The sequence below is a fragment of the Ptiloglossa arizonensis genome, chromosome 7, assembly GCF_051014685.1.
Source record: "Ptiloglossa arizonensis isolate GNS036 chromosome 7, iyPtiAriz1_principal, whole genome shotgun sequence".
Classification (NCBI taxonomy): domain Eukaryota; kingdom Metazoa; phylum Arthropoda; class Insecta; order Hymenoptera; family Colletidae; genus Ptiloglossa; species Ptiloglossa arizonensis.
The window spans coordinates 16,943,600-16,971,477 of NC_135054.1; the positions used below are offsets into that span (position 1 = coordinate 16,943,600).

The 27,878-nt window shown below is 37.9% G+C and overlaps 2 protein-coding genes and 2 long non-coding RNA genes across 6 annotated transcripts in view; 3 read left to right on the forward strand and 1 right to left on the reverse strand.

Moving 5' to 3' along the window:
* The window catches only part of LOC143148989 (uncharacterized), a 420,594-nt gene extending 410,964 nt beyond the window's left edge, over positions 1-9,630 (forward strand). Inside the window, exons 11-15 of one of the 2 annotated variants that reach the window (XM_076315881.1) lie at positions 602-700; positions 2,644-2,982; positions 4,670-4,885; positions 7,901-8,051; positions 8,465-9,630. In XM_076315881.1, the coding sequence (XP_076171996.1) occupies positions 602-700; positions 2,644-2,982; positions 4,670-4,885; positions 7,901-8,051; positions 8,465-9,198 (1,539 nt within the window). In that variant the 3' untranslated portion in view covers positions 9,199-9,630. The remainder of the gene's footprint in view (positions 1-601; positions 701-2,643; positions 2,983-4,669; positions 4,886-7,900; positions 8,052-8,464) is intronic. The other variant, XM_076315883.1, reaches the window with a different exon arrangement.
* Positions 9,631-16,036: 6,406 nt separating this feature from the next.
* LOC143149227 (uncharacterized) lies at positions 16,037-18,362 on the forward strand. 2 transcript variants are annotated; one of them, XR_012992722.1, is made up of 3 exons: positions 16,037-16,234; positions 17,144-17,790; positions 17,906-18,362. It is a non-coding gene; the product is annotated as an uncharacterized LOC143149227 (long non-coding RNA). The 2 variants fall into 2 exon arrangements; XR_012992723.1 differs by having other exon boundaries at positions 17,909-18,362.
* A 225-nt stretch (positions 18,363-18,587) lies between these two features.
* Positions 18,588-18,978, reverse strand: LOC143149510 (uncharacterized). Its single transcript, XR_012992805.1, has 2 exons — positions 18,835-18,978; positions 18,588-18,748 (listed from the first exon to the last, which is right to left on the reverse strand). It is a non-coding gene; the product is annotated as an uncharacterized LOC143149510 (long non-coding RNA).
* A 2,917-nt stretch (positions 18,979-21,895) lies between these two features.
* On the forward strand, positions 21,896-25,401 carry LOC143149190 (general transcription factor II-I repeat domain-containing protein 2-like). The gene is made up of 2 exons (XM_076316352.1): positions 21,896-22,305; positions 23,385-25,401. The coding sequence occupies exons 1-2, from the start codon at positions 21,997-21,999 to the stop codon at positions 24,930-24,932; spliced, it is 1,857 nt and encodes a 618-aa protein (XP_076172467.1). The 5' UTR covers positions 21,896-21,996; the 3' UTR covers positions 24,933-25,401.
* The last annotated feature ends 2,477 nt before the right edge of the window (positions 25,402-27,878 follow it).

Here is a 27,878-nt window from a genome sequence, read left to right on the forward strand (position 1 = left end):
AAAAATGGAATTTCAATTCGAATTGTCCGTTAAAAATATTATGCTCTCTGGATTTTCACATTTTCCCTACACATTTACAAAATTATAAACAATAATACCGTTTACTGTTTTCCATACTTAACAATATTCTCTCGACAATGACTTAAATTCGTTTAACCAAGTTAATAGTGAAATTATCGATGTTCTCAACATTAAACGAGAAAGATACGATACCAAACTCCGCTGCAAGTCCTTCGGTATCGAAAATTTATCGAAAACAATGAAATCAATCAGACGAATTAAGAACGTAACAATCACTTAAATGTTAACCCAATTTTATCTTCCTGGAAGCTCATAGCATGCACCATATATTCTGGGCTGATCCTCGTACGTGCACGTATGGTAACTATTTTTATATCCAACTCATATTGTATCCTCATTATGGCGTTCTCTCGATCTACACTATCGATGGTGCCTTCACGTTTGATTTTATACTCTAGCCTATCTTTCGTAACGACCGATCTCCTTTAACATCATCCGCGCGCAACTAGACCAAACTAAAGTCCGCTTCTCCTTTACATACGCGTGATTAGAACTGTCTCTGTGAGTATCAACGTTTTAGAGCCGGAGTAGCGGCGAAGAAGGACTGTCGCCGAGCCAGAGCAGCGACTACGAGGATCAAGAAGAACTTGAGAATCAGCACTCCGCCACCGTACACGCAGTACGTGACATATACAAGTCCTCCTGTCACGAATGTCTCCTTTCTCTCTATATCTTCTGTCCTTTCTATTACTGCATCGGTAAATTGTCGCATGATCGTGGGCTACGTAGAACGAAAACTCCTCTAAGTGTGCAGTAGAAATTACTAAGTAGTACAACACTGTTGAAACGCTATTGAGTCGGTGGGAAAGTGATGTCTGCCTTTAACCAGGATAAACTGTTTCGAATGAGCTGCTTGTATTTGTCTGTAACAAGTTCGTCTTACCATTGTCGATTTAAGTGACTACTGCAATCGATCTTGTTCAGGTTTTCGTACGTGTGTATATTTAACACTTGTGCATTGAACGGTAACTAAATGCTCGCGTTGATGCCGGCTCGTACAGTTTCATTCTGAAGATTGCAAGATAATGCGATCTGACAAAACGTGGTCCATTGAAAAATTAAATCGATCGAATCCCTACGTCAATCGAGGGAATCATTACAGTTGCTTTTCCTGAAAAGAATTTTCGAATGCATTTCACAGTGCTGTAAATTCTAAACATTATTGTCAACACTTGGATAAGTTAAACAAGGCATTAGAGTTTAGTTTTTAACGCGTAGGAGACACGTTTCGTCAAAGTGGCACCGTATCTCGTGTCATCGCGTTTACTGTGAAAAAAATATCGCGAGTGTTAGCTCGGCATCGTTTCGGAATGTTTGCCAGGACTTGTCTCCTATTTTATGAAGAAAATGGTAGAAATAGTATCGCAAATAGTAGTGAATTATCTACAATCGATTACGTAAAATATAAATTTCAGAATGATTCCACTTACCTTGCATCAACATAGGAAACATTCGACATTACTTTTTCACAAACCCAATGTAATCATAACCATGGTTACCGTACACTCGAACGGTAGTATGCTTTTGTTTGTTGATTTTTTACATTTGGTCTGTCCGGTGGGGTAAGTCAATCTTTTCATATCGATAGCGACTATCTTCACTCGTCTGGTTCCAAGCACAAAAATTATCAACGAGCGTCCCATGCTTCACGTTTGATCCTCGTTTGATGATTTCTGTACACGAAGAGTCAAGTACACTTGTAAGGATTTTACAGATCCCCTTGATCTTCGAATCAGATCGGTGAACATAGTACAAAGTGTTACCAATCTGTTTGTTTAAGGCTGAACATGCACGCAAGTCTCGATCACTCGTTAGCCGTTTGATCAAGTTGCCGCCTATTTTTATGCCGCTTCGCTGAATCGTAGCCCGGATGCATTTCACTGCGTAGTAGCGTTTCGTTAAAACATACACGCAAAATGCAAAGGTAGACGTTTATAAACATTTTCACGAGTTATACAATCACAACACGTGCGTCTACTCCACCGACAAGTCGACAATGACGTCGTGCAGGCTCGAAGCCAAGGTTCAACGGCCTTTGTGAATCTTCCACGATCGTGCCGTGTATATATTATATTATATATATATATACATATAATCGTTGCATGTTCTCAAAACTTTACAGAACAATCGTTCTAATTTTCCAAAGAGTCCGATTAATCCTGTATCTTTTGTACAAAAACTTCACCGATCGACTCGCTTCGATCGGGGAGCTGCACGAAACGAGAAACCCGGTGTTCGATGAAACGGAGTCGGAGCCCGTTCGCAATATGGTCAAGGGTCCATTTACGATATAACTGTCGCTCGTTCTCCGAGTAACAATTTCCATTTGCAAATTTCCTCTAGGGTCGTTCGTTCGTTCTCCGAGTGACAATTCGCGCGACAACACCGGTGTACTCGTATTGTAAAGTTCCTCCGAACTGGTTCGAGGACACTGTTTCGTGTAACTCCTCGATGGAACGTATAAACAGCCGTTACGATACTCCTCTCTTCCATCGATATGACCAAAGAAAGGAACGTTCTCGACTGTCCGGTGGTTCTCCAATTCTCTGTTAAAATTTCCAGTCGGAAGCTAGCGTTCTGCTGGAAGGGGATGCTAGGTCGCGGATCGCGGGACGGGCAAGGAATTTGCGACACGACGTGCAGCGCAAGATCTCGAGGCTCCGTCAGGATCGTGCGTCCTCGGAGGCTTTCCCGTGCAGCGCCAGCAGCGTCGAGAGTCTTCCGAGTGGCAGCGGTTCCAGCACGCAGGCGCTCGTACGCGCAGGAAGCAATCACAGTTCGATATCCTGCGAGGATAGAGACGCCATCAGCCCTACCACCATGGGACCTGTGCTCTGCAGGGCTAGAGCATTGGTAGATTACACGCCCAGCCCTTATGACAAAGATGCGCTCAAGTTCAAGGTTTGTTGCGCGATCGGTCGATTACGGCGATCACCTCTTGCCCTACGCGCCAATTATCTCGAGAATATCGGGCCTCGTGAAAGAAACGAGCAATTTTATCCGCGTCATTTTCAACCAATCAGAATTTATTCGCGCGGTTAATAATAAAAGATACTTGGCTGGTTACAGCGAAACGTATCCTCGAATGTAGCGAATACCTTGAATCCTGTATCGATGACAAATTGGCGACGGTTGTATCACGATCACCGAGACAGTTTCTATGCGAATGAAAGAGTTCCGTTAAAGTGTATTCCTCGACTCTGGTCACAATTTACAGGTCTACCGGAAAGACGGATCGTTCCGTGGAGTGTGTCGGAGGTGAGGAAAATTGTCACCTCTGTTGTAAAAATTTCGAATCACGAATACAAGGTGAATAACTTTTTTACCGTTACTCGTCGAATAAAAATTGAAATTTAAATCGTAAAATGAATATTTCACAAGAAACGAATAAAAATGTGACTGTTCGATTGAATCAACGTCGTAAATAAACCACTACGTTGGTTTTATTCGTAATTTGTTTTATTCGAATAAATCTTTGCACATTTTCGGAACGTGTTCCATCAGGGTATGGCGCGTGTCCATTTCTACGAGAAAGACGTTCAAATCAAGGCTAAAGACTATCAAAAAGATATGCTGGAAGGAATAGCGAAATTCTCGAAGAGTCTTTTTCAAAGACAACGGTGGATTTTTTCAACGAGACAGTACCCTCCGGCTTACAAAGAAAAAACAATTTAAAAGTGACTACGGAACAATATCCCAAAGTTCGTTTCAGCTGAAAACTCTGCTAACCCAAATTTCAAAACTCTTGATTGTGAACTGTGGTCAAAGTTCGAGAGCGTGGCTTCTTTATAAAAATTTGGATATTTCGAAGGACGTTCTTCTGAGAAGAATAGCTCCTGAAATAATCTCGAAAACCCTGCATGCGTATCACTGCGAAAGGTGGCCATTTTTGCCAATATTCTCACCTTCTTTGGAAATAAATTCTGATTAGTTAAAAATTGTAATTGCTATCATTTGTTTCAATGCAGCGCGATATACGTGTGAAACGAAACTTACGGTAGGACTAAATAAATAAATTCGAACAATTCATCGGAGCTGCGTATTAATGTAAAAAATTTCCTTCGATCGTTTCGGAAGAAATATTTCTCCGAGCACAGATTTCCGTTGTCATATATTGATTCCGAATTTTATGCATTTATAGTGTATGCTAATATGGGAAACACCTGCAAAACGTATGCATAATATATTTTATAAATTAATACAATAATATCGATATATCATTTCCCGAAGTGCGTTTATTCTGCATAGGATTTGCTCGCAGTTTCTCTGCGCCTCATAAATACATATATAAAATCTGCGGTCTAATCACGAGGAATTAATTCGACAAAATAAATGTTTAAAATTGGGTTTCGAACACGGACGGGAGAAAGCACAGATATCGAATGGGTAGAAAAGAAGAATGTAATTTTATTTACTGAATTCTCTGAAGTCACTTTCCTTCCTTCAAAACTTTTCGTAACAACGTGAAACACTTTACGGGAGACACTGAATGTTCGTGTTCCATTCGTCGAATCCCTAAATAGAGGAGTTTTTAAGGTTCCCGCGCACGAAAAGTATCAGGTAAATTGCGACGCTGCTTTTGTTGCAGAAGGGAGACATTATCGACGTGGTACAAATGAACAAGAGCGGTCTGTGGAAGGGTATCATGCACAACAGGATAGGCCACTTCAAGTTCATAAACGTTGAGATACTGAACGACAGGGTTCCACGGCGCGGGGAACCCGAAGGGCGGGGGAAGTGGGGCCAGAGGTACAGGCAAAAGCCCGGTTCCGTTCAAGAGCTCTTGCAGAGAATGAATCTTCAGGTAGAGAGCAATATCTTGCTACGGCTCGAACAAACTGATTCGCATTTGCATTGCTTCGAATACAAAGCAGGGATCCAGCTTTTATACGTTTCTTTATTCGTTGGCCCTCCTTCTTTTCATGCATACCCCCACCGTTCCCTCTTGCACGTACTTTTTATATTTGCCCACGACCCGTACTTGCTCCACGAATCGTGACAAGTTACTTTTTCAGCCACACTTTCCCACTTTTACTTTCCCTCTTCTGTGAAACGATCAGCAATCTGTTCACGCACCACAGTTCGAATCGGATCTAACGTTAGCCCGGTTTTATATTGCTTGGAAATATTCGACAAACTTACGGAAAAGTTCTGAAACATTTGGGATTACTTCAGAGAAATTTATTTACCGGTATACAGGGTGAATCACTTAAGCGAGAGCGACTGAATACCGTTTACGATAATGTATGAAAAATCTTGGTAGGACAGGGACAAACTGCTCGAAAGAATAAACGAGTAGGAAAATATTTTTTACTCGTGGTCATTCGTTCCGAGATCTCAAGGTTGTCGATGTTTTTCTTTCATAGAATCGTATATTTGTTTTCTATACCCTGGTACAGGGGACAGAAGGAAACATTCAATCGAGAAAGTCATTTTTTCGAAATTACAAAACTATCGATAACTTTTTTCTAGACCATTGTAAAGGATAAAGGAAAATATATAACAAACTGTGATAATGTACCATTTCGGTCGTACGACGTTTTGTTATGTTTACGTTAACATTCGCAAAACTACTAAACGTGTATGTCCGGATTGTGAACGTTTGGTACAGAATTGTATCATCAAGAATCATAGAAACGTATTCTATTCAAAGCAAATTCGCAGAATAAATATGTATATGATGCATTTCTCCGTGAAATTCTACCGGAACTTTTGGACGATTTTCCACTGAATATTAAAAAATGCATATGGCTGCAACATGATATGTGCCCAACACATTACTCTGGAATTGTAAGAGCGATATTGGATTTCAATTTTACCCGAGGTTGGATAGGTCGACAGAGATCCGTGGAGTAGCTAAACCATTTCCTGCTGTTCTCTCTGCTAAAGTTTCAACTGTGGGGGGTAAACTAAAAAATACTGTTTATCACGAAAAAGCTGCAACACCAGAGGATATGAAGCGAACAATTACAACAACATGCGCAACAATTACGTTGCCAGAAATCGAAAACATACGTAGATCATTGATTACGAAACTACAGCCCTGCATCGATGCCTGTGGTTATCGTTTTAAACACCTGTTGTAACTGCAGGCTATATTCTAAAATTGCACAAAATGTTAACTGAACATAAACGAATATATTAATCTATTCTAAGATCAGATGACCGGAATGGTACATTTTTACAAGTCATGGTAATTTGTCTTGTTATCCTCTGTAAGAGTATAAAAAGATATACGATTCCGTTAAAAAGGAAAACTTATTTTGAGAAAAACTATTTTCCCGACGTTATATTTTCCACTTTGAACCATTATATTTTCCTCGGTCAGTTTTTTCATATATCCATAAACAACGAAGATATTAAAGTGTTCCTCTTTAAATGATCTACCTCGTATGAAGGTTTAAAAGTAATAAATGCACAACTATATCTTTTGAAAATTATTCGTATGTATACGTAAAATATTTGTGTATAGTAATTTATAATATTTTCATATTTGTGTATATCAAAATTACTTCAAGCATGTTGCTGCACATTCTTTCTTCATCTTCGACGTTTCAATTCTTTTCTGTCGTTTGCTCATTCTTCGTTTTTTTTGTATTTTCATCCCTTTCTCCATTTTCAATAAACTTATTCTTTTTCTCTTTGATTACTTTTTGTTATTCTGCTCTGGCCAAAAGCTCTCTTCTTTTAGAGTGTCGTACAATCCGTCAAGGGATTAGTTTCGATCATATTTCATCGTCAAATAAAACTGTCATAGGAATTATCGATGATATATATATATTAATAAAAGAAAAAAAGAAGTCGACCGATCAATGCTATAAAAATACTAACTCTAGGGGCAATGCTTACATCTTAATTATTCTTATGCAACTATGGTCGATTATCAGATCATCTATTCATTGAAATTCCAGCTTCGTGGAAATTTATAGGAGAAAAAGGATGAAGCTAAAAGCAATCTTTTTTTCAAATAAATTGAACACTGCTAACAAAGAAATTTTGCCATTTGATTTTCAAATAATTACTCTGAACAGAATAAGGCTCTTGAAACTACCATTTCGATATACAGAAATGCCCGGATAACTGCACAAATTTTTGCGCTAGATAATTGAACCAGACTCGTCGCAATAATACAAGTTTAAACTTTTACTTTTTTTCATTATATCTAATAAAAATATTGTCGATTGATTAATGAGACTTTCTCGATGAAAATGACTCCAAACACGACCTCGTTCGGACTATTTTTACTTATTCGTTTACAAAAATAAACACGAAAAGAAAAAAAGTTCAAAGAAACAAAGTGCAATTAAAGTACCATTATAAAACCTGATATCAACTTAATTCCAATTATACGTTTAATTAAGTAGAGACAAACTTCATTTTGCCTGATGTAGTACTCCTGGACAAACTTCCTCGAATGCAACAAATAATAATTAACCTGTTTCAACGCAAAATAAAAACAGACTTTTGAACAAGCGTATTGCGCATTAACTCTTGCAAATTAACATAAACTAATAATCGGAGTGGACCGTTAAGGTGGTTCATCCTGTTTCAAAGGTATGCATATTTTCTGCTGCTAATTTTACGCACCGTGGAAGAAAATAAGGTATGCTATAATTTTATTCCGCACTGTAAATAGACCTGGTTGTTTCAAGTGCCGTATCCCACGTGAAGATGTGGCAACCTTACGGTAATAGGTAGATATCATTTACATGTTAACACAACCCAAGAAAAAGTGTAAATGCGATTTTTTGTTCGAGGCAAGGTTATGGGGAGGAGTGGAGACGGTAATAATGGAAAATCGAATGGTGTGTCTTCGCAGGAACACATTCCTGTTTTCGTGTTGAACGGGTACGAGGACCTGGAACTCTTCAGAGATATAGAGCCTGCGGATCTCGATTATCTGCGTATACATCAACCGGAACATCGTGCCAAGATTCTCACAGCGATACAATTACTGCACGATCTTCAATGTGAGTTACTCAAATTGTGTTCTCGTAACGTTTACACTCGCACCCGACCATCACATTCCTTTTCACCTATTGTTGCGAAACGTCTGACTTTTAAAGCTTAAACATTCCGTAACATTGATCAAACCATAGAAAATACCTAGAAATAGCTCACGTTTTTTCTATTATTATACATAGATGCACATTTTCTACTTCAATATCAGTTTAGTGACCGTAGTTACATAGAACGTACCCGTTGAAAATTAGAAATCGTCAATTGAACGATGTTCCTTTACGGAGTAAACCCTGACAAATATTTGAGAAAGTTGAAACCATCGGTAACGATCACTCGGTGTACCAACATCATTGTCGATAAACAAACATCTCTTAAGGTAAGGTTACGGGACTATACGTCGGTTTTTGTTGTATCCCCATAGCCGGAAGCGAAGGAGACTTAGCCTCGAGCTCCGAGGGTGACGAGGTCAGCCGATTGGTCCTAACCTCCGACCAGACATCTGGTCACTGTTCACCGTTTAATCGTCGCCAGTTCCCACGGGATTCTGGCTGCTACGATGCTCACAAGAATCCCACCAGTCGACGAACCGTGAGCCCAGAGTCTGCCGCGGCTACCAAGCAATCCAGAGAGAACAATCTCGACGCCACTGTGTCCGCGAAAAGCGTCAGTAGCGTCAGCACGGAGGGAAACCCCGCGTCCGATGGGAAAGACGATTTTCTTCCCAACATACCGATCGCTGGTAACGTGGCCGGCCAAAAGGAGGGTCACTTCGACAAGTCGCCATTGCTGCGTAGCGGGAACATTCGATTCATCGCGAAGAAAGGGAACTTCGGCGAAACCGTGGTGATCGAGGACGCCTGCGATAGCGGACAAAAGCTTGGCAACCTGGTGAAGTACGTGGTCGGTAGCAGCGATATTGGTCTGGAAGGGACCGGGGGTGTCCCCGGTCTGGGTCAGAGAGGCTGCGTCAGCGAGAAGTCCAGCGACTCCGGTGTCAGTTCGTCCAGCATCAGCTCAGCTCCACCTCCGAGGGACAAGGCTCTCGCCAATGTTGCCTCGGACTCGCCTACCAAGAATTTCGGGAACTTCACCAGGGCATCGCCCACCTCTCAACCGGCCAACAAGACGCAGAACGGGGACGGTAGTTACCCGTGAAGAGTAACGTGGCAATACTCAACGAGAATCATGGAAACGTATCGATTCACCTTGCTTCGATATTGCATGCCCAGAAATTTCGTTGTAAATGAATCGTCTGTAATTCGTTCGCGATAGAGTTTAATGATTTTTGTTGTCAGCGTGCAACGTCAACGGGATTGTTCTGCTATATCGTAAGTACTCTATATTTAGCAGGGTATAGTCTATAATTTGACGCGGGTCCGGCCCGAACGGATAATAAATTGAATCTTCGGAAACGTTTTTTCGTAACTGAACATTGATACGTATTCGTTGCAGCACGAGATGAAACCGACGATACCAAAGTAGGGTTTAGAAGTTTCCAGTAGTCATCGATAGAAGTCTCTGCAACGGAAGGATGCAGAGAGTACTATCCAAGCTCGCGATACAAAATTAATGAAAAAGTTTACGCAGACGTATACCGTATTTGGCTCTGACTGGATTACACCGGGGTGTAATCATTACGATGTAGACGATATTCGTTTTAAAAAGGAAAGAATGACGCGATCGAAGCTAGGGGACTTTAACTCTGGCTGATAAATTTTAACAAATCGTAAACTAGTTTGAAATTTAACGTTCGCACCGAAGTAGCCAATTTAATTTATCGGCGATATTAAAACCTAATCACAGACATAATTGGAATCCGAGCGCAAGTTTAAACAAGCGTATACGTTTGTACGAACCTTTCAATTAATTTTGTATCTCGAGTCTAACTGGCTGCACACATTCGATCCACCCTGTAAATATTACGATATAAAAGTTCGTTTGCTTTAATTTCGTCTCATATAATACAGAATTGTATCTTAAAATACACCGGATCGAAAGAAATAACGAGGTGCCTTGGTACCCTTTGTTGCCTTAACGATCCTTTCTCCTCGTTACTCTATAATCAAAGGTATGCTGCTACCGTTTTCGTTTTTTTTTTTCTTCCCAAGAATCCCAGCTTCATTTGTCCCTACCTCAATTTTAACATCAAACAAAGGATGTACTTCGTTATTCTTGAATTTTTAAAAATCTCTGTAAAGGAGAGACACAACGGTGGGGAGAAAGATGTAAGAAACAGAATTTAAGCAGTTTTAACAAGGAGAATCGTGGCAAAAGTTTCTCGAAGTTCGCGCCGTGCACGAATGGAACGAATTTGGCGGGAGAAGCTGGTTCGAAACGAAGAAGGACGAGGGAATAAATTACGTCACTGCCGATCACTTCACGATCTCGTCTGTTGTTTTCAACGCTCGTGTAATTAATAATAATAAGCGAATATTATGTGATACAATAGCAATATACGTCTCCCTAATGTGTAGATAGGTAAAGTAATGGCCTGCAATAAAAAAAAAAGAACCGTTGAAGAAAACGTTAAGCGACAAATAACGGCACGATAACGAATGATTTGACAGTTCTATTTCGGTATAGAACTCATTAGCAAGCGATTTCATTTTACTCGATGAGGTGACTGATTTGTAGATTAGTGACTCGTAAATCAAAGACTGCCAAGTTTTTCTACGAGTAGGAGAATCGTTCCATCCTTTGGTTTCTAAGCTGTTGCCACGTTTCGTCGATTTACACTGATAACGAAACGATGAGACGTATAGCAACCGAATCGTGCACACCTGGCGCGAAGCTACTCTTGCGAATTAACACGATTGATGCAATGACGCGGTGCATGAATACTTGTTAATTAAGTTTGTTAGTCGAATCTTTTCATTTCCGCCTTGAAATTCGAGTATGCGCGAACGTCAAAAGCAGCGGAGTTGGGTAACATAACAACGTGAGAAAACTGTGAAACGATTGAACAACTTTTCTTTTCAAAATCACTTCCTACGTTAATTTAGTATAAAATTTTATTATTATTTTTTAATATCCCTATGAAATTTTACATAAAAATTCTCAACTCTCGTGTACAGGACGAGGTAAGAAAAATTGTCACCCAAAGGATCTCCGTTGCTTTTTGACGATAAGAGAAACAGAGAGAGAAATTATTCGAATAGAAGAAGCAAGAAAATTGGTACCAGAAGTTTTTGAGCGTTACATTTTCGTCCGACGCAAATGTTGCTCCAGGTTATTGAATTCGTCTCGATGTTAACTGAAAAAACAACGATCTTCGAATTGCGAAAAAATATAAGCTCGAAAAAACTGATCCGCTTCTGTTTAAACAATTTCTTCCTCAAACATTCTTCGTATTATCAAAAGCAACAAAGCATTTTGGGTGATCATACCTGATAGCCCATCATCCTGTGTAAAAATGCAATTCAGACCTTCGAGAACATCGCTGAAATTTGTATCGCGTAAGTGAAAAATTTATACATAGATTACTAACTTCAGTTTTAATTATTAGAACGATGTTTGGATAATTATTAGAAACACGACTAAGTATCAAATAGGGAAGCAACGGTAAAAGAAATTGTACTTGCGTCTGTTTTCAATGTTAACAAGTTCTACGTTGCTATCGATATATGCATTTATAAAAGAAAAGAAAAAAAAACCATACATATTTACAAACTGCTTATCATTGAAATGCCGCTGGTAGGATTATTACTTTATACGATTCTGTAAGACAGCTACTTCGTTCGAAGCAGTTGTTTCATTGCTCTAGTATAAATGTCTCATTTCAGAGGATTACATTACTAGTACACGATCGACAATCCCCATCATCGATGCAACTTAGTTCTTCGACAAGATGGTAACCTGTACATGTGTATATTTACCATGCCACGAGAAACGTTGAAAGTTACAAAGTTTTTGTATGTACATACAATACGCATAGAAACCTAACGATGTTTTATATTGACCCAACCTTTGCCAAAACATTAGACTATACAAATCTATAAATATACGTACGTTATATATCACACCGTTGGATCTTATGTACATCTTTTGTATAGTGTAAAATGGTAGTAGAATTGAAGGCGACTCGAAACGAAATCAGAAATGAAACACGGAAGTTCGTGAAAAACGGGGGTTGACGGGATACAATTGTCGAAACTCGATTTAAACGCTCCGAATATATTGCATTACTGTAAATAGAGCATGTACTCATTCCGAAAGAGCAACTCGATCATTGTCGAAGACGACAGAGACTGATGAGCAAGTGTTAGAGATTTTATAGAATTTAAGATGCATGTTCACCTTCTTCATTATTATCGATTTACGAGTAGTTTTGGGAAATTCACCCTTTTTTCGAACGAATCTGTTTCGCTGTTTCGTACGACCATTTAACGAATAGAACACATTGTATGTAAAACGCGTTCGTCCACGACTCGACACGGAATGGCGACGCGCGACTCGATTTTGTTAACTCGTGCTGCTTCCACAACTGCGACTGATTTACCATGTCTTTCGTGGATATATGTACATCGCATCATGTCATTTCCCTATTCGATTCACGAGAATTCAAACGCGCGTAGACGATAAGACGAAAACTCCGGTTAGGTTGATTAAGCTGGTGTTTCTTGTCAATGGGCACCGATATTCCAGCAATGACTCTATGCAGAAGTTTGACAGTTTTTAGCAAAATAACTTAGCGAAATGAAATCTTTATTATAATATACACGAATTACGATAACGCTGTAGCTTATCCGTTCCATCGAGAGTAACATTATTTGTAGAGAACGAATCAAGAAAACAATGAAAGGAAGAGCGAGCGAGAGAGAGAAAGAGAGAGAGAGAAAGAGAAAAGGAGGAGGAAGAATGAGTGAAAAATGTTAATTGACGACTACTTTATGAGAGTACGAATAGGCACGATAGTGATTTTATTAGCTCGGGGAGTACGCAGCATTCGATGTACAAAAGAGGATTCATTCTAATAGTAGACACAATAAGCCGTAATCTAGATAAGTAATTCGAGAGAAGAGCTTCGAAAGGAAAAGTTTCAAGAGCCTACGTACGTCTGTGTTCTGACTTGGTGCGCAAAATGGGGACAGTTTGTTTTGTCCAACGTGATTGATCGTCTAGAGTGTTAAAAAAAAAAAAAGAAAAAATGGCCACCGTCAGAAAAACGTCAAAGCATTGTGTCTAGAAGGTCGTTAAATCGCTAGTGAAAAATGATTAAGCATCTACTTAGCGGTCTAGTCTATCTATTCTTGCGAAGTTTACAATTCGACGCGATATATGATGTACATAAAAATAATGAAACAGAATTAGGAAATGGCGATCGTGTCAGCGCACGTCGCTGAACATTTTTATATGCTAATTTTGTATTTATTCATTAATTGCGGGGTTTACAGAGGTCACGAATTCATAATTCTTATTGTCTCTTGGTTCTCGTATGATTTTCAACGATAAGTGCTAATTTATTGACGGTGAATAAAAATAAACGACGGAAGATGCAGTCGGTTTCTTTCATCGTACCTTACCCAACATTCCCTTAATCCTGATTTTGTATTTACAGACCGAAAAGGGCGATCTAATCACCGGTAAGTGTAATATCAAATATTATTCGGTTACCGATGTTTTTTTAAAGTTTCAAATAATAAGTTGGAAATCTACGTAATACAGTCATCGGCTAACAGAAATGAAAATTTTCATATCTGCCATTTCTCAAACATATTTTATATGTTTCCGACATATAAAATAAATAAATTCACGATAGTTTGAATAAGAAACGAGTTGATCGAAAACTGATCGGTTGCCGTAGTATTAATATTTCCTTGGATAATGAACCGTCGACGATGCACATGAATGTACAAAATGATTACCGTTCATCACTATTGCAATGTTCGAATAGTCAGAACATTCGTAACAATTGAAACGCGCTCTAATATTTACCTTGTGTGGGAGAATTTACGTGTGTTTGCGCATGAACAAGTGTTAAGCGATAAATAAAGTGAAAGTTTAATGAGATTCTTTGAAAGCTAAACATCCAAAATTAGGCTAAGAGAAGATAACGAACGTGTATAGAGATAGATGTTGGTGCAAAGCGGAAGTAACTTGGTTTCACTGTTTCCATTCACCATTTATCTTGTTACGGAAAATGTTTCCCAGATTATACTTGCATGCTTTCAGAGGTGAAAAATGCAGCAAATACGCTGTCAGAGAACACGGCTGGCCTTTTGAATGGGAGCTCGTTCGCCAAAAAGTATGTCATAAAAGGGATGCTCGTCAGTTGGATGAACTTTCAAGGAAAGTACGATAAAAAGCATTTAGTAATGTATGTAAATGCACCCTCTGAGAATCATTTCGAACGTAACGGCGTGTACGTGTCCATTCGTAACCTTTATTTCAGCTCCTAAGAGAACCGAAGTTACTTACTTTTAGTGCTGCGGATTATGACGGTAATAACTCGACGAATTTCTTTCCTCGCTAACGGCGCCGACCACGTGAGTAAATTCGTTGCCCGTTTGGCTTGAAATCTAATTTAACTTTTAAAGTCGACCCGAAGAAATTACAAAGATTGGTGGCGATTCGGGGTTGCCTCGTGAGATCGCCAACTTCGTCCAGTTTGATGTTCTTGCCGCGATGGTCTGGACGCTTCCGAAATATATTCGCATTTAAAACGATACGTACAATTTGTAATAAAAGGAGATCGAAACATATTTCTCGTACACGTAATCCAAAAATAAATTAACAATCCCGTGAAATCCACTGTACGTGAAAGAATGTAAGCATCGTAGCTTTCAATAGCGTCTGCGAGAGAAAATTTAAGAATTAGCTATCTCAAAGTCGAAACCCTAAGATTTAATCAAACGATAATACGAAAAATAAAATCACATATTCTATAGTGTAATCATTATTGTACGCTATCCCTAAGAACAGTAATGTTATGGAAAATTTTACAAGTATTAGGATTTATTCGTTGTAACCACTTAAAGATACAACACCATTGTAAGTTCAAATCGCTGGCCACCACGTACACCTACTACGGTGTTCAACATTTCAACAAAAGACGTTCAGCATCTTGAAGTGACTGTATGTATTGCTACTTTGTCCATGATAGAAAACGATGTATCGTAAACTAATAATACCGAATATGTAGTCAATAGTTCTAACATAGTTTCGATCCCTGTGTTCAAGTTTTTCCAATGTTCCCGCATTGCAAACATGCGGGTCAAATGGTGCACGCTGGACAGGTGTTGCAGTACAAACAAAACAGGCTGACAGAGAACACCGCGGCTACCCATTTACCTGCTGCGTGTCACTGCCTTTTGAACGTTATTTTCTGTTTGCTATATCCCAACATGCTAGTGCATTGTCTCTTTCCATCGATCGCTCATCTCACAGGGTAGCGATTCAGCGGAATCACTCAGCTTGCATTCCAATTCGCGGCACTCTGACTTAGCAACCCAGTGACGATTCAGCAGAATCTTCACTGCTGGCTCCAAGCATCGACCCATAGGTGCAGTGACCCTAAAGCCAACGATTTTTCGAGCCAAAGACCGTTCCAAGTAGCAACCTGCTCCGTGACAATGCAAACAACGAACTGGTATAGCGGAATCGCTCGTTTCGCATTGTAATACCGACAATTCGGTACGAAATAAATATGTACGTTTAGAGTGGCCCACAATCGATGATAAAATCGTAAAGGGATCGATTGTACGTGCAAAAATCATTCAGACACGTGGAACGCGGTTTCTTTTACGGAGTATCGTTTGCGAGAAAAACGATTTTGAAAACGCGCAGACTGAACGATGTACGCTTGTACGTCAACTTCAAATAATATTTAAATAAATTTGAATACCGATAAACGTTCTTGTCCAAATGTTCGATAAATAGAATACCGGTGCACCTAATGTAAATAGTGACATCATTTATCATTACAAATGCTACTTGAAAATACGTTTGCTTCTACGAAGTTCCCAGTCCAGTTCAAGAATTCGAATTCTTTGAATCCATAACGATGTTCGTTTCGAGATGTAAATAATGAAAAACGTGTCGTGTGGAAAAATATCGATAATTGAGAACTCGAGATTTGTGTAAAAAAATTTTTGCCTGCAGTTTTCTCTAATTGAAACCGTTCGAATTATGCCCCGAAACATTATTCCGCGTACTCAACAAAACCAGGAAATAATTAGGTGTTCTATTTCTGGTGAGTCATTCTGTATATTTGCTCCCTACCGTGCTACCCACAAGATATCTCGATGTTTCCACGAAATACTCGAGACGCGAAAACTCGAGAATGATACTTGGCTCTGGCATCGGTAATTACATCCGATCCACGTTAATTAGTGCTGCGCCGGTTTTAATTCTCGGCCGTGTGCCAGCATGTAACACATCCGACAGTATGCTTTGTGGGTGCTATGTAATTCCTGACTCTAATTAGGAAGCCGGGATAAGCGTTTGATTCGAAGCAAATTGAAACGAATAATTTTGATCGGGGAATCGAATTAATATCCGGGTTTATACATGTGGATATCAATCAAAACCATATTGGAATTAATTCACCATATTGGTTGCGTCGGTGGCAATTCGAGATGTCAACGAAGGTATTTTATAGAAACTGTCACGTGAATATGGTTTTGAGTGCTGTCGATGTTGCAAACTCGGAAATTCACGAAAGCATTAACAAAATCGAAGAAATATTAGAAATTTTATTAATATTACGATCACGTACGATACATAGGAAACCAACCCCTCCATATCCGTTGCCTCGATTGTTCCAATCTGAAAGAATTAAGCGGAAAATTTCAAAATTCAATTTCGGTCGGTTAAAAAAAAAAAGAAGAAACAACAACCGTCGATCGTTGTATTCTTCTAAATGTTCTTCGTCCGTATCTTTGGAAAAATCTCGTAGTTTTTCCATATTTTTTCTGATCTACCAACAGTGCAGGTGTATAGCCTTAGCGAAAGAAGGAAATAGGCATTAGAGATAGAGGCGCATGTGTTGATCGAGGGAAAACTAGTTGCGAAAGCAGAAGGAGGAAAACCTTCGTAATGTGGGCGAGAAATCGTTGATTGCGCTTCCTGCTTTTCCATCATTTCACAGGATACGTTACAGGTGCTAATTTGACGGAAATTAACGCCGACGGAGAGAAGTTACCGTGTTCCTTGTGCACAGAATCCATTCATTAACGCCTGGGTACCAAGACGATCGCAGCTAGTTGAAACTCACGATTGATCAGCGTCTGGTCTCAATGTCTACATTCTGAAAATGGTTTCGGACCAAAATTCGATTTAGTCTGGATTCAAAAGGCAAACGCGTAGAATTTGTTATTTTCTAGGTAGAACGGTAAAATTTTTCTTACTTACATCGAGAAAATAATAATGTCCGATAATTTCTTAACACTTTTTAGACCGAAACAAAATTTCTATTCACTTACATCACTTCGGCACAATGATTTTCGTCATTAGCGTTGCTATTTACACTAACAATCACCGTACATTAATATTCTTAACTGCTTAATTAATTTTCATTATTATTGTGTAATATTTTGAATTACCAGAGCATCGAGATCTCACGAGTCAAGGTCTTTTGATTAAAATTGGTTTATTCTTTAAAAAAAAAATTAAACAACTGAGAAAGAGCTACATTATGGAAATGCATGGTCGAAATTTTTCAGAGAAGATCATTTTACCAAAGTTTTCTCGTATGGATTTAATATTGTACCAGCTTCGAATTAAATTTGTTGGCTTCCTAACGTTTTGGTAACACTTATTGGTTTTCTTAAACGTATTTGACTCAAGTGTAAATGCTGACCGTAAAATGCGGTCTAACGTAACAAGGAACATTATAATTATATTTATAGAATCATTTCTTTAGCAGGTAGCTACTAATGTAGAAGCTAGCGATGTCTTTGGAAAAAGCTGGTTTTAAAACTCCACATAAATCCATCTAGCACATTCGTTCGTTTTAAATGGCGTAAAAGACCGCAAGACATCGCAATCCATTTAGCGCAGCCCACTTTCCGGAATTACGATGGAAGAACGTGAATACGCGTTTGTGTATATACACAGTGAAAAACGAAGAAATACTTTCGACAAAAAACACTCAAAGACGCTCACCGTTGATAACCGATTAAATTACATAAATATTTATGGAATAGGTCTAAAGTTTTCTTATCGAAATCATTTACTACTTAGACAATTTAGCGAAATAGCTTAATTCAGCTAAATTTTTTCTGTTAAATCTAAAATAGAAATGAGTTCAAATGTACATCGTACTCGCGTTTAACGTTAAGCATATGGTTTATTATAATACAGCATTGCAAAAAAATAAAACCACGTTTCTAGTAGGTATTATCTAAGAAAATACCTTATCAGAATTTAAGATGGTATAGAACCTTTGACAAAAGTTAGAGTCACACCTCTAAAGAGGATTGGATTAAAGAACGTGCTAAACTAAAATTCCTTTAAATTTATGCGCAGTTCACTCGTCAATATATTTTGCCGTAATGGTATGTTACACAAATGAATCAAAATACTCTCAGTTTGGTTGCTCCAGGACGCTGGCTGCTTTAGTACAACCCCTTGATGTCACGGTGTGGCGAGAAAACTTTCAGACACGTAGAAAACCAGTAAAAGGAAAAATTGCCCAGAGTCTTCCTGAAAATCATATAGGTACTTTTCTCTGATGAAAGAACTATCCTCCTCCATCTTTGCTTGACTGTAAATAGAGGTAAAGGTCCACCGGCATTCAGATTTTTCGTATTAGCTAAAGGAATAAAAAGCAATTGCTGAAGGATCCGCAACCTGGAGGCCGTCTGAATGGATATCTCTTCGTCTCTTCGTTTTCCTTCGCCCTCGCTTCCTCGATCTTTTCTTCCTACTTTTCCGAGCAATGAAAACGTGGTTACAGTGAAAAGCATCCTTCCTTTCGACGGAAACTTTAAGACGCACGAGAACAAGGAGAGGAAGGTGAAGTAGACAGTCCTAGGCGATATTTGATCCTGAGCCACACTTACAGAACTCGTCCAATAGCGAAAGCACTCCCTTTTTCGTTTGGAGCTCTCGATATAACTGCCCCCTTTCATCCAGAATCGTCCATTTCTGTTTTCACGGCTGATAGATACAGTCTATGTGTTTGAATGAAACAAAAAGGTAACCGAGCATGAATTTTATCGAAATGTAAGCAATTCGTGTTTTGACGAATTTATCACCGTACGTGTACACAGTGCTGAGACTTCCAACTCTCGAGTGACGGTTTATGAAGCAAATAGGCCAATGTTTAAGTAAAAGAGTGCACGAAGATACGCATTACAATATCGGTATTAAAAGTGTTCAATAACACAAATCTTGAAGTTCGATGTGTCCTATTTCTTGAACCTAATTTAATGGTAAACGAGAGTTTCGAATATCTTTTTCCAAATAGTTTTTAAGACTACCGATGAAGAACTTTTAATAAACTTGCTACACATTTGCGTTACACGGATCTCTGATTTGAAAAAATCCAGCTTTCGATCCTCTACTTTAAATCTATATGAAACCTAACATCCTCAGAATCCGATGACCTACAAAGTGCAGTCGGATGCAAAGACTCCGTATTGTGTCCGCTCGTGTAATTTTTAAGATGTAATACATTTATTTTCGTATATGTTACCAATATGAGGCAAAAGTCTTTATCGTTTATTCTTTGGCATCTCTGCATCCTTATACCTTACACATCACTTGCGTCTTTAAATACATACGCACACGACAAGGGGACAAATTCTTTCAATTGAACAAAGAAAGCAATTTCCTTGTCTCTGGTACGCCAATTTATAGATTTGCGTATATGGTTTGTTTAATTGGCGTTGGACACTTCAACGATTTTCTTTGTAAGAAGGTGTAGGAAGTGGCAAGCGAATTCCCTAGGGCACTCGAAATCACGGCGTTAATTCCGATGTGTCTCGAAGTGGCTGAGCCAAGCTCGCGGTGGGCGTATTGCATACAGGTAACGGAAGAGATGTGTCAGTGTATATGCATATGGAGAAGTTCGTAAAGAGTGTTGATAGTCCGGTATTGTTGGTGAATGGCGTCGGTAAGCGTACAAGTGGTAGGAAGCGGCGAGACGAAGGACCCTTCTTGTTTGAGCACTGTGGTGCTTGTGTCAGCGTTGCACCCCACCACCCTGTCTCACTCTACGCGAATAACCACTACAATTCATTGTTTAAGCGGAGACAATGAAGTGAACGGCAGTCGCCATATTCCGGTGTTTCTAATATGAGTTTCAGTGCTTTCGACTAAGTTTTATTGCCCTCAAATCCCTAATCAAAGACCTAGACAATTACAATGTTAACATTGCTCGAGCCAATGCTTTGTTGTTAATAATATTAGACCGGTACGATCAGGGACCGCTGGCTACCCTGAAAGCGATTAGCAGTGTATAAATATCTATGTTCGATGTGGAATGTTATCTTTTTTCATTGGCGCCAGATGTAATTTCAATTAAAAACAATACTTTGAACATATCCCATCTAGAATTTAACAGTTGTGAAAACTTATTTGCAATTCAGATTATAAATTGACTTCTGTGCAAATGGGTCTGCTCGCTATCGTAATTCAAATCAGAATCGATTCTGTCGAATCGATCTTCTCAGTCGGTAACGGCCGTCTTTCTTTCCATGTCATCCTATTCCTTGATTAAGGTATACTGGAGAGTTGGAAAGAATGCCCCTGAAGGGGATTCAGATTTAGCGATTAGAATTTTTGAGAACAGTTATTTCGCTATTGATGAGTATTTCGTATCGCGCGAACTAACAATCAATAAATAGTGTTACTATCAGAAAAGTGAAATTTATAGGCGAAAAACCCGGATTTCTCTCACATCGTGGACATTAATCGCGGCAATAATTCTCTTCAAAATATATTATATAGAAAAATTTTACGTAGTTTCAAAGCCACTGATTATATGATCGTGAACTAAAATAAATAATTTAATATATTATTTGTGTAATAATTTAATATAATATATTATGTGTTCAAATACTAAAGTAATAATAATTTATACAAGACCAATACCCTAATTACTGTAATAAGAAACTTGAGAGAAATCAATGGAAATAGCCTTCCATAGTGAACGATTGTAAACGATAGACCGAATAGAAGCAAATCGTGTTCTTTTCTCGAGACTGACCTACTTTAAAACAAACCAAAATCTTTCCGTTGTCAGACGATATCAGAGACCACGAAAAAGGATTTGTTTGCCAGTTGGCAACTTTTACAGATCTAGAAAACCCCATTTCTATCGCGAGTAACTTTCCAATTGATGTTTACCTTGATAGGTGGCCTATATCCCACTTTTGCTGAATGAATTTACTGCAATGATTAGTTTTTAAAAATTGCAAACGTGGAAAGTTTCTCTCAATTTTATGGCTGACTAGAAGAATCAATCGAGAAATCTTTTTCAAAACATAACGGAGAAGAAAAATAATCTCTCATTTCTCTATCAGCCTCGACCAAGACTGACTATCATAGAATAAATTGAAGAAAGTCGGTAGTACATATGAAAAAGCTAAAAGCGTAAAGGAACTTGCAATTAATTGCATTTCACACATGCACGTTGACACAAAGCAAACTGTGACCCGAAATTTATCCTATGACAATGAAGGCAAGTTTATGCGGTAATAGAACAACAATCTTTTGTACTTTACCCCTTCGTCGTAGCTTGCTATTTAAACTATGTGCACGTTCCTGTTTTCGACCTTCGCGGGTCGCGCATGCGCAGAAAATCCAACAAGTTTGGGAGCTAGCATCGAGAGTAATCAAAGAAACAGGCGGGCAAATCATGTGTAGTACAAGTTAATGTTTACTACAAATCAGAGAAAAATATTGTCACCCACCTTACTTCAATTCTGTAAAGACACATTATAATTTTTGTAGTTCATACATTAAATTTTACTAGGTAAGATAATTTAAATTACATTTAAGTTAAAAATGTATCAAATACAATGCAAAGGTGTAGCTATGGCCGAAGCATCCACACCAAAGCGACAACTGACAGGTCCTATTGTGCACTTTAATCCTTCATGGGAAGAAGCATACTTTTTTACAGAGCACGAAGGTAGCGTCAGATGTTTGGTGTGTTTGAAAAGTTTAAATCAAATGAAGAAATATAATCTTCAACGACATTACAACACATTCCATGCCAAGGAACATGCACGCTTGACAAGTGAAGAGCGATTCACAGAAGTTATACGATTGAAGTCCAAATTAATAAAGGTGGAAGAAAACTTATTTGAAGAAGTAAGATATTTTAACTTAAGGGGGGGACACCATCTTCAAGACTAATCTTTGAAATTTTATAATGAAAGAAAGTTTCTAATGAAAGTATTTCATTGATATATTAAAATGACATCCTTTAAAGGTTTGTGACAATTTTCATTAAGAAATGTGAGTACATATAGAAAATATGAGTATTTCATTAGCTACCGCTTATTTTACAATGTCATACGCTGCACAGCTTTCATCTGATCTAACCATATTTGTTAGAAACTACGTAGCAATCATCATTGTGTAAATACAGATATTTGTAAATATTTATTTCCTGTGCAATAACAAGTTTTTGAAAGAAAAATTGTGAATTTTACAGGCAGACTAGGCAGTTTTTGACACTTTTATTCTATCTAATCATATAATAAACCTTCTATAGCCGCTTCTATAATCGTTATTTTCATTTACTTTTATAATAATTTTGCTTTGTTTCTTTGTTTACCTTTTAGGGTTCACAAGATAGACTGTGGTAATATGGTACAGATCTTCTTTCTCAGAGTATTCAGTAACTAGAACGGGATGAAATACTTTTACGATATGTATTATATTTGAGTGCATAAGTGATTGATGAAAATAGAACACATTAACAAAAAGAATACTCGTGTATCTGATTTAACATGCACACTCAATAATCTCTTTCTTTTCCAATATCTACTCTATTAACACTGTTTATACTCGAACTCTCTCTTTATCGACTGACTCTCTTCAACTCACTTCAAAACAATATTTACACATATTATTCTCTAGGAAGAACTATCACAAGTTTACACCATATACTATGTAACATCATTATAAATTGTCTATTGCACGGTCAAAGGTGTGGCTATTTTCCTTTAGGTTTTTCAGAGAATTAGGAAGGGTGCAATGTTCTATCCTAGCTTTTATTGCAAACTATGTTTTAATATTTTAAAAAAGTATTCTTAGGACGAGTTCCGTTTAATTTTTTGAAATTGTCAAAGTGGTGTCCTCCCCCCTCAATTATAAGAAAATTTGAACATCGTTAGTTCTTTGAAAATATGAAGTACCATGGTAAATCATTATTTTGCTTCTAGGAGGACAGTATACCAACTAACGAAGCGGCCATCCGAGCAAGTTACCGTATCGCATTAGAAACTGCAAAATCTGCACACTGTTTCCTGAACAACGATTTCGTAAAACATTGCTTATTAATAGCAGCTGAACAAGTATGTCCAGAACAATTGAACAGATTCGAATGTATTGGTTTGTCACACAGCACGATTACGCGTCGCATTCACGAAATGGCTAATGACGTTACGGAACAACTAAGCAGCATTGTACGAAAATTCATTGCATTCTCGTTGACTGTGGACGAAAGTACTGACGTACTAGGTGCACCTCAACTCGCAATCTTTATTCGCGGTGTGGATGAAAATCTATCAGTTACCGAGGAACTGTTAGATATTTTTTCTATAAGGAAAAGTACGTCAGGCGAAGATGTCTTCTCTTATATGGAAGAGGTGGTCGAACAGAATAATTTACAATGGGACAAACTAGTTTCTGTAGCAACTGGTGGAGCTTCTGCAATGTTGAGCAAGCATGTCGGATTTGTGGACCGCCTCCGAGTAAAATTGGAAAGTTTGTCAGCTTCTCATGAAGTAACCACTATACATTATAGTATCCACCCACAGAATTTATGCTCAAAAAATGTTCAACTAGAGAATGTAATGACAGTTGTCATTTACACAATGAATTACATACGTTGCCACGGTGCAACGCGTAGACAGTTCAAAACGTTTTTAGAAGAACTTGACGCTGAATATGGTGAATTACCATACCACACGGACGTGCGTTGGCTTAGTCGCGGAAAAATCTTACATAGATTTTTCGAACTCCGTGATGAGATTCGAGAATTTATGGATATAGCAGGATACCCAGTACCAGAGCTCCGAGACAATTCATGGATTATGGACCTAGGATTTCTATCGGACATGGTTGATCATTTGAACGTGTTAAACTTATCCTTACAAAAAAAAGGAAATACAATTATAGACTATTTTTATGCCATATGTGCATTTAAGATGAAGCTTCAATTATGGGCGAGACAACTGCGTATAGGAAACGCTTGTCACTTTGTCAAGCTACAGGAAACAGCGGTTAACAATTTTGAACAATACGGTATTATTTTACAAAGTCTTCAAAATGAATTCGAATTTAAATTTCAAGATGTGGTTAAATTGGAAAATGAGTTTAATATAATAGCGGCACCATTTTCAACCGACATAGACGTAGTTCGCCCTTATTTGCAATTAGAATTAATCGACTTAAAATGCGACACAGCATTAAAAGACAAATTCCAACGAAAACGTAATTTGCTAGAATTTTACAATTATTTTAACCAATGTAGATTTCCCCGGTTATACAAATGTGCTGCAAAGATCATTGCAATTTTTGGCTCCACACATGTTTGTGAGCAGCTGCTTATGGTTTTAAAACGAGCAACATCTATAGATAGAACTGGAATTTCGGATCACAATTTGAAATCAACACTTATATTAAGTACGGCACAATCAATTGTTCCCAATATTACAGAGCTGGTGGAACGAAAAAGGCTTCAGAAAGCCGGACAAATTGTGAATTAAGGTTTTTTTTACACTTCCTTAGAGGATATAGTTTTGGAAATACATGTGCAAAAGCATGTGGATAAGTCGGAGTAGCAAATTGTCGAATTTTAGTATTTGTACTATATTACCAATTATCAATTCTATCTATACTTCCATAAATTCTTCCATGTACAAAATTAAGACTTGTATATAGCCGTGTTATTGATATTTATGTCCTACTTTTTCTGTATATTTTTAAATTGTCAATTTTATACGTATACTTGCGAGTTCCATAATAATATTTAACATTAATTCTTTTGTATATAACTATAAGTAACTTATTTTGTATTTGTAATGAAACCTTAATATAAATGTAGAACAGTGCGGTAGTGGTTAAGAGAGAAAAATGTATGGAAAGTATGTCACAGTTGTTAAATAATTGATATTGTTAAATTGTATATATATTATATTATAAAAATATAAAAGACACAAATATTTCCTACTGTTAGTGCAGTTTATACATGCTTGTACTTTACTGGGACGTTTCACTTTTAATATCGTCCGATTAAAATGTTCAAACGCTGCACTTTATCAAACAGCGAAACTTATTTTGTTAAAAATAAATTTTTTACTTTCGAAAACTCAAGAAGTATTAATTACGTAATAACTCAAATAACCCTGATTTCGTAAATAATCGTGTATTATTCAATAATAATTTCGTAGAAATTGGTTCACGGAAGTACTTTATAGCGACTTAACGCGATGCAATCTATTCTTCGAATAAAAAATGGCATTTTAATTTAATCGAATTCCATAGAGATTTGGATACATTATTGTAACATCTTTCTATTAAAATATTTTTTTAGTGTAATTATCGACTCGCTGCAATACATATTATTTTAACGATTAAAAATGAGAAGGAAACGTAATTATTTGAATGGAGAATTTCCTCTACTGCTACGTGAAAAAAAAAGAATTCTTTACGCCTCGATCGGTTGTCTACCTTAATACTCATCTTCCATCGTTGACTTGCCGTACAAGTGTCAAAAATATACATAAGTGTACAAATTACACACGCATGTATGTTACTGATCGAATTCTCTAGCTCAAACAACCTCTATTGAATAAAAGGACGCGTAAAATATTCAACCGGTTGTTCTGCTCTTTCCACCCCTCTCTCTCTCTCTCTCTCTCTCTCTCTCTCTCTCTCTCTCTCTCTCTCCCCCTAGTGAAGCTGGTTGTACCTGAAAGTCTAATGAATAATAAGGGAGATAGCTACAAGCTGTCGAGAGATTTTATCGAGCCCACTGTCAACATCCAACTAATATCGCGTACAACGTGGCGGATTAATTGGAACTGCCCCGAGCTCTAAGCAGCATTTTCATGGGTTTAAATCGCGTTCGCACGGCACCAGTGTATCCAAACACTATGACCCTCGTCAACGCATGCACTTTCCATAGCCTTTGAAAAAGAGTTGTGATAACCAACGACCCAGAAGCTGTGCACAGCATAGCTTCGGGGAATAGGACGGCGTCATCCTGTAATTTCTCGGTCCTTACCTATGTTTCCCAAATGGACTCACTTATGTCATTCGCGTGTTGTCTTTTATTTTTCGAATAAGATCGTTTGACGACTTTGACACTTGAGCCACCACCACATATGACTCGGTACGTTATAATAATACGATGACACGGTAAAAAAAAAGAACAACTGGTTATAAAAAAGTACATAACGTCTCGTCAAATTACATAGTCAATCTCTGACAGGTCGTAGCACATAATTGGAATAAAGAAGATAAAAAATAACAGACTGCGTCTAGTATTCTTTTAACCAGTTAAACAGATTTACAGGCGTTTCTTAAAGAGTAGTTTGATTAAGGTAGGTCGATGCAATCTCGTCAGTAATGGATTTAATGTTAGCCACATAAATCACGATATAAACTGATTATAATTACGAAAAATATATAAAATGAACAGCTTTAACCGTGGATCGACAATTCAATTTTCTGTATTTTACAAAATTTTCAATTCTTAGAATATTCTTCGTTACGGATCGATAATAGAGAACTCGACGAAACTACACAAGTTAGAGGAAACGGAAACTACAATATGAAATTGTCAAAATTGTTATAACAACGTAGAAATTTCAAGTCTCATACATCAAATTACGAAGAATTAAAGAAAAAGTGTATTCGATGCTGATCTGAGTAATTCTTGAAAATCGCGTCATTTCGCAGAATATAGATTCGTATGTGCCGGTGGCGCCATCCGTGGCTAATTGCCCAAGTATGTCGAGGAATAGTTCCAATTTACGTCGCTAGATGCCGATACCGGGACTGTACTACGCATTCCGTCGAATTTGAATCTGGTAGAATGTGAATATATTCCTCGTGTAGACATCTAGCGTCATAGATTGGAATTATTTCTCGACAAACTTGAGCGAGTAGCCACAGATGGGGCAACCTGGTACTATATGCACAAAAAAATTATATTAATGAAATTATTTAGAGAGTTTGTACTACGTAATACGTAATACTTGTAATAATGTTTTAATTAATACAGCATTAATAATGACCGCAATTTGGAATAAAATTTTATCGAAGCGTCGGCCTTCACAGATTTCTTATTTAACGTAATTATTAAGAATCGTCATCGAACAACAATTGGAATAATTATTAACAATATCTTCGTGTGTATAACGGCTTAAAATGATATTTTGGTAAAATATTCTTTGTTCGCGAATGAATTCTAGCCTAAATATACTGAAGTACACTAGAATCAAACTAGATTCGTGGCAAATTCTACGAGAAAGACCGCAGCTATTAGCTCATATTATTTTTTATGTAGTTAATAATTGCATTACCCTGCTATCGGCAATGCAATTAGTAATTACATACTAAATAATATAGATTGCCCAGGTCTCACCACGTGGAGGTTGCTGCGTATAGAGACCTACCCTGACCCTACCCAACCACCCTCCATTTAC

Coding starts and splice junctions, on each gene's coding strand:
- LOC143149190 (XM_076316352.1), top strand. CDS start 21,997: ATGTATCAAATACAATGCAAAGGTGTAGCTATGGCCGAAGCATCCACA. Junction 22,306..23,384: donor AAGAAAACTTATTTGAAGAA/GTAAGATATTTT, acceptor TTTTGCTTCTAG/GAGGACAGTATACCAACTAA.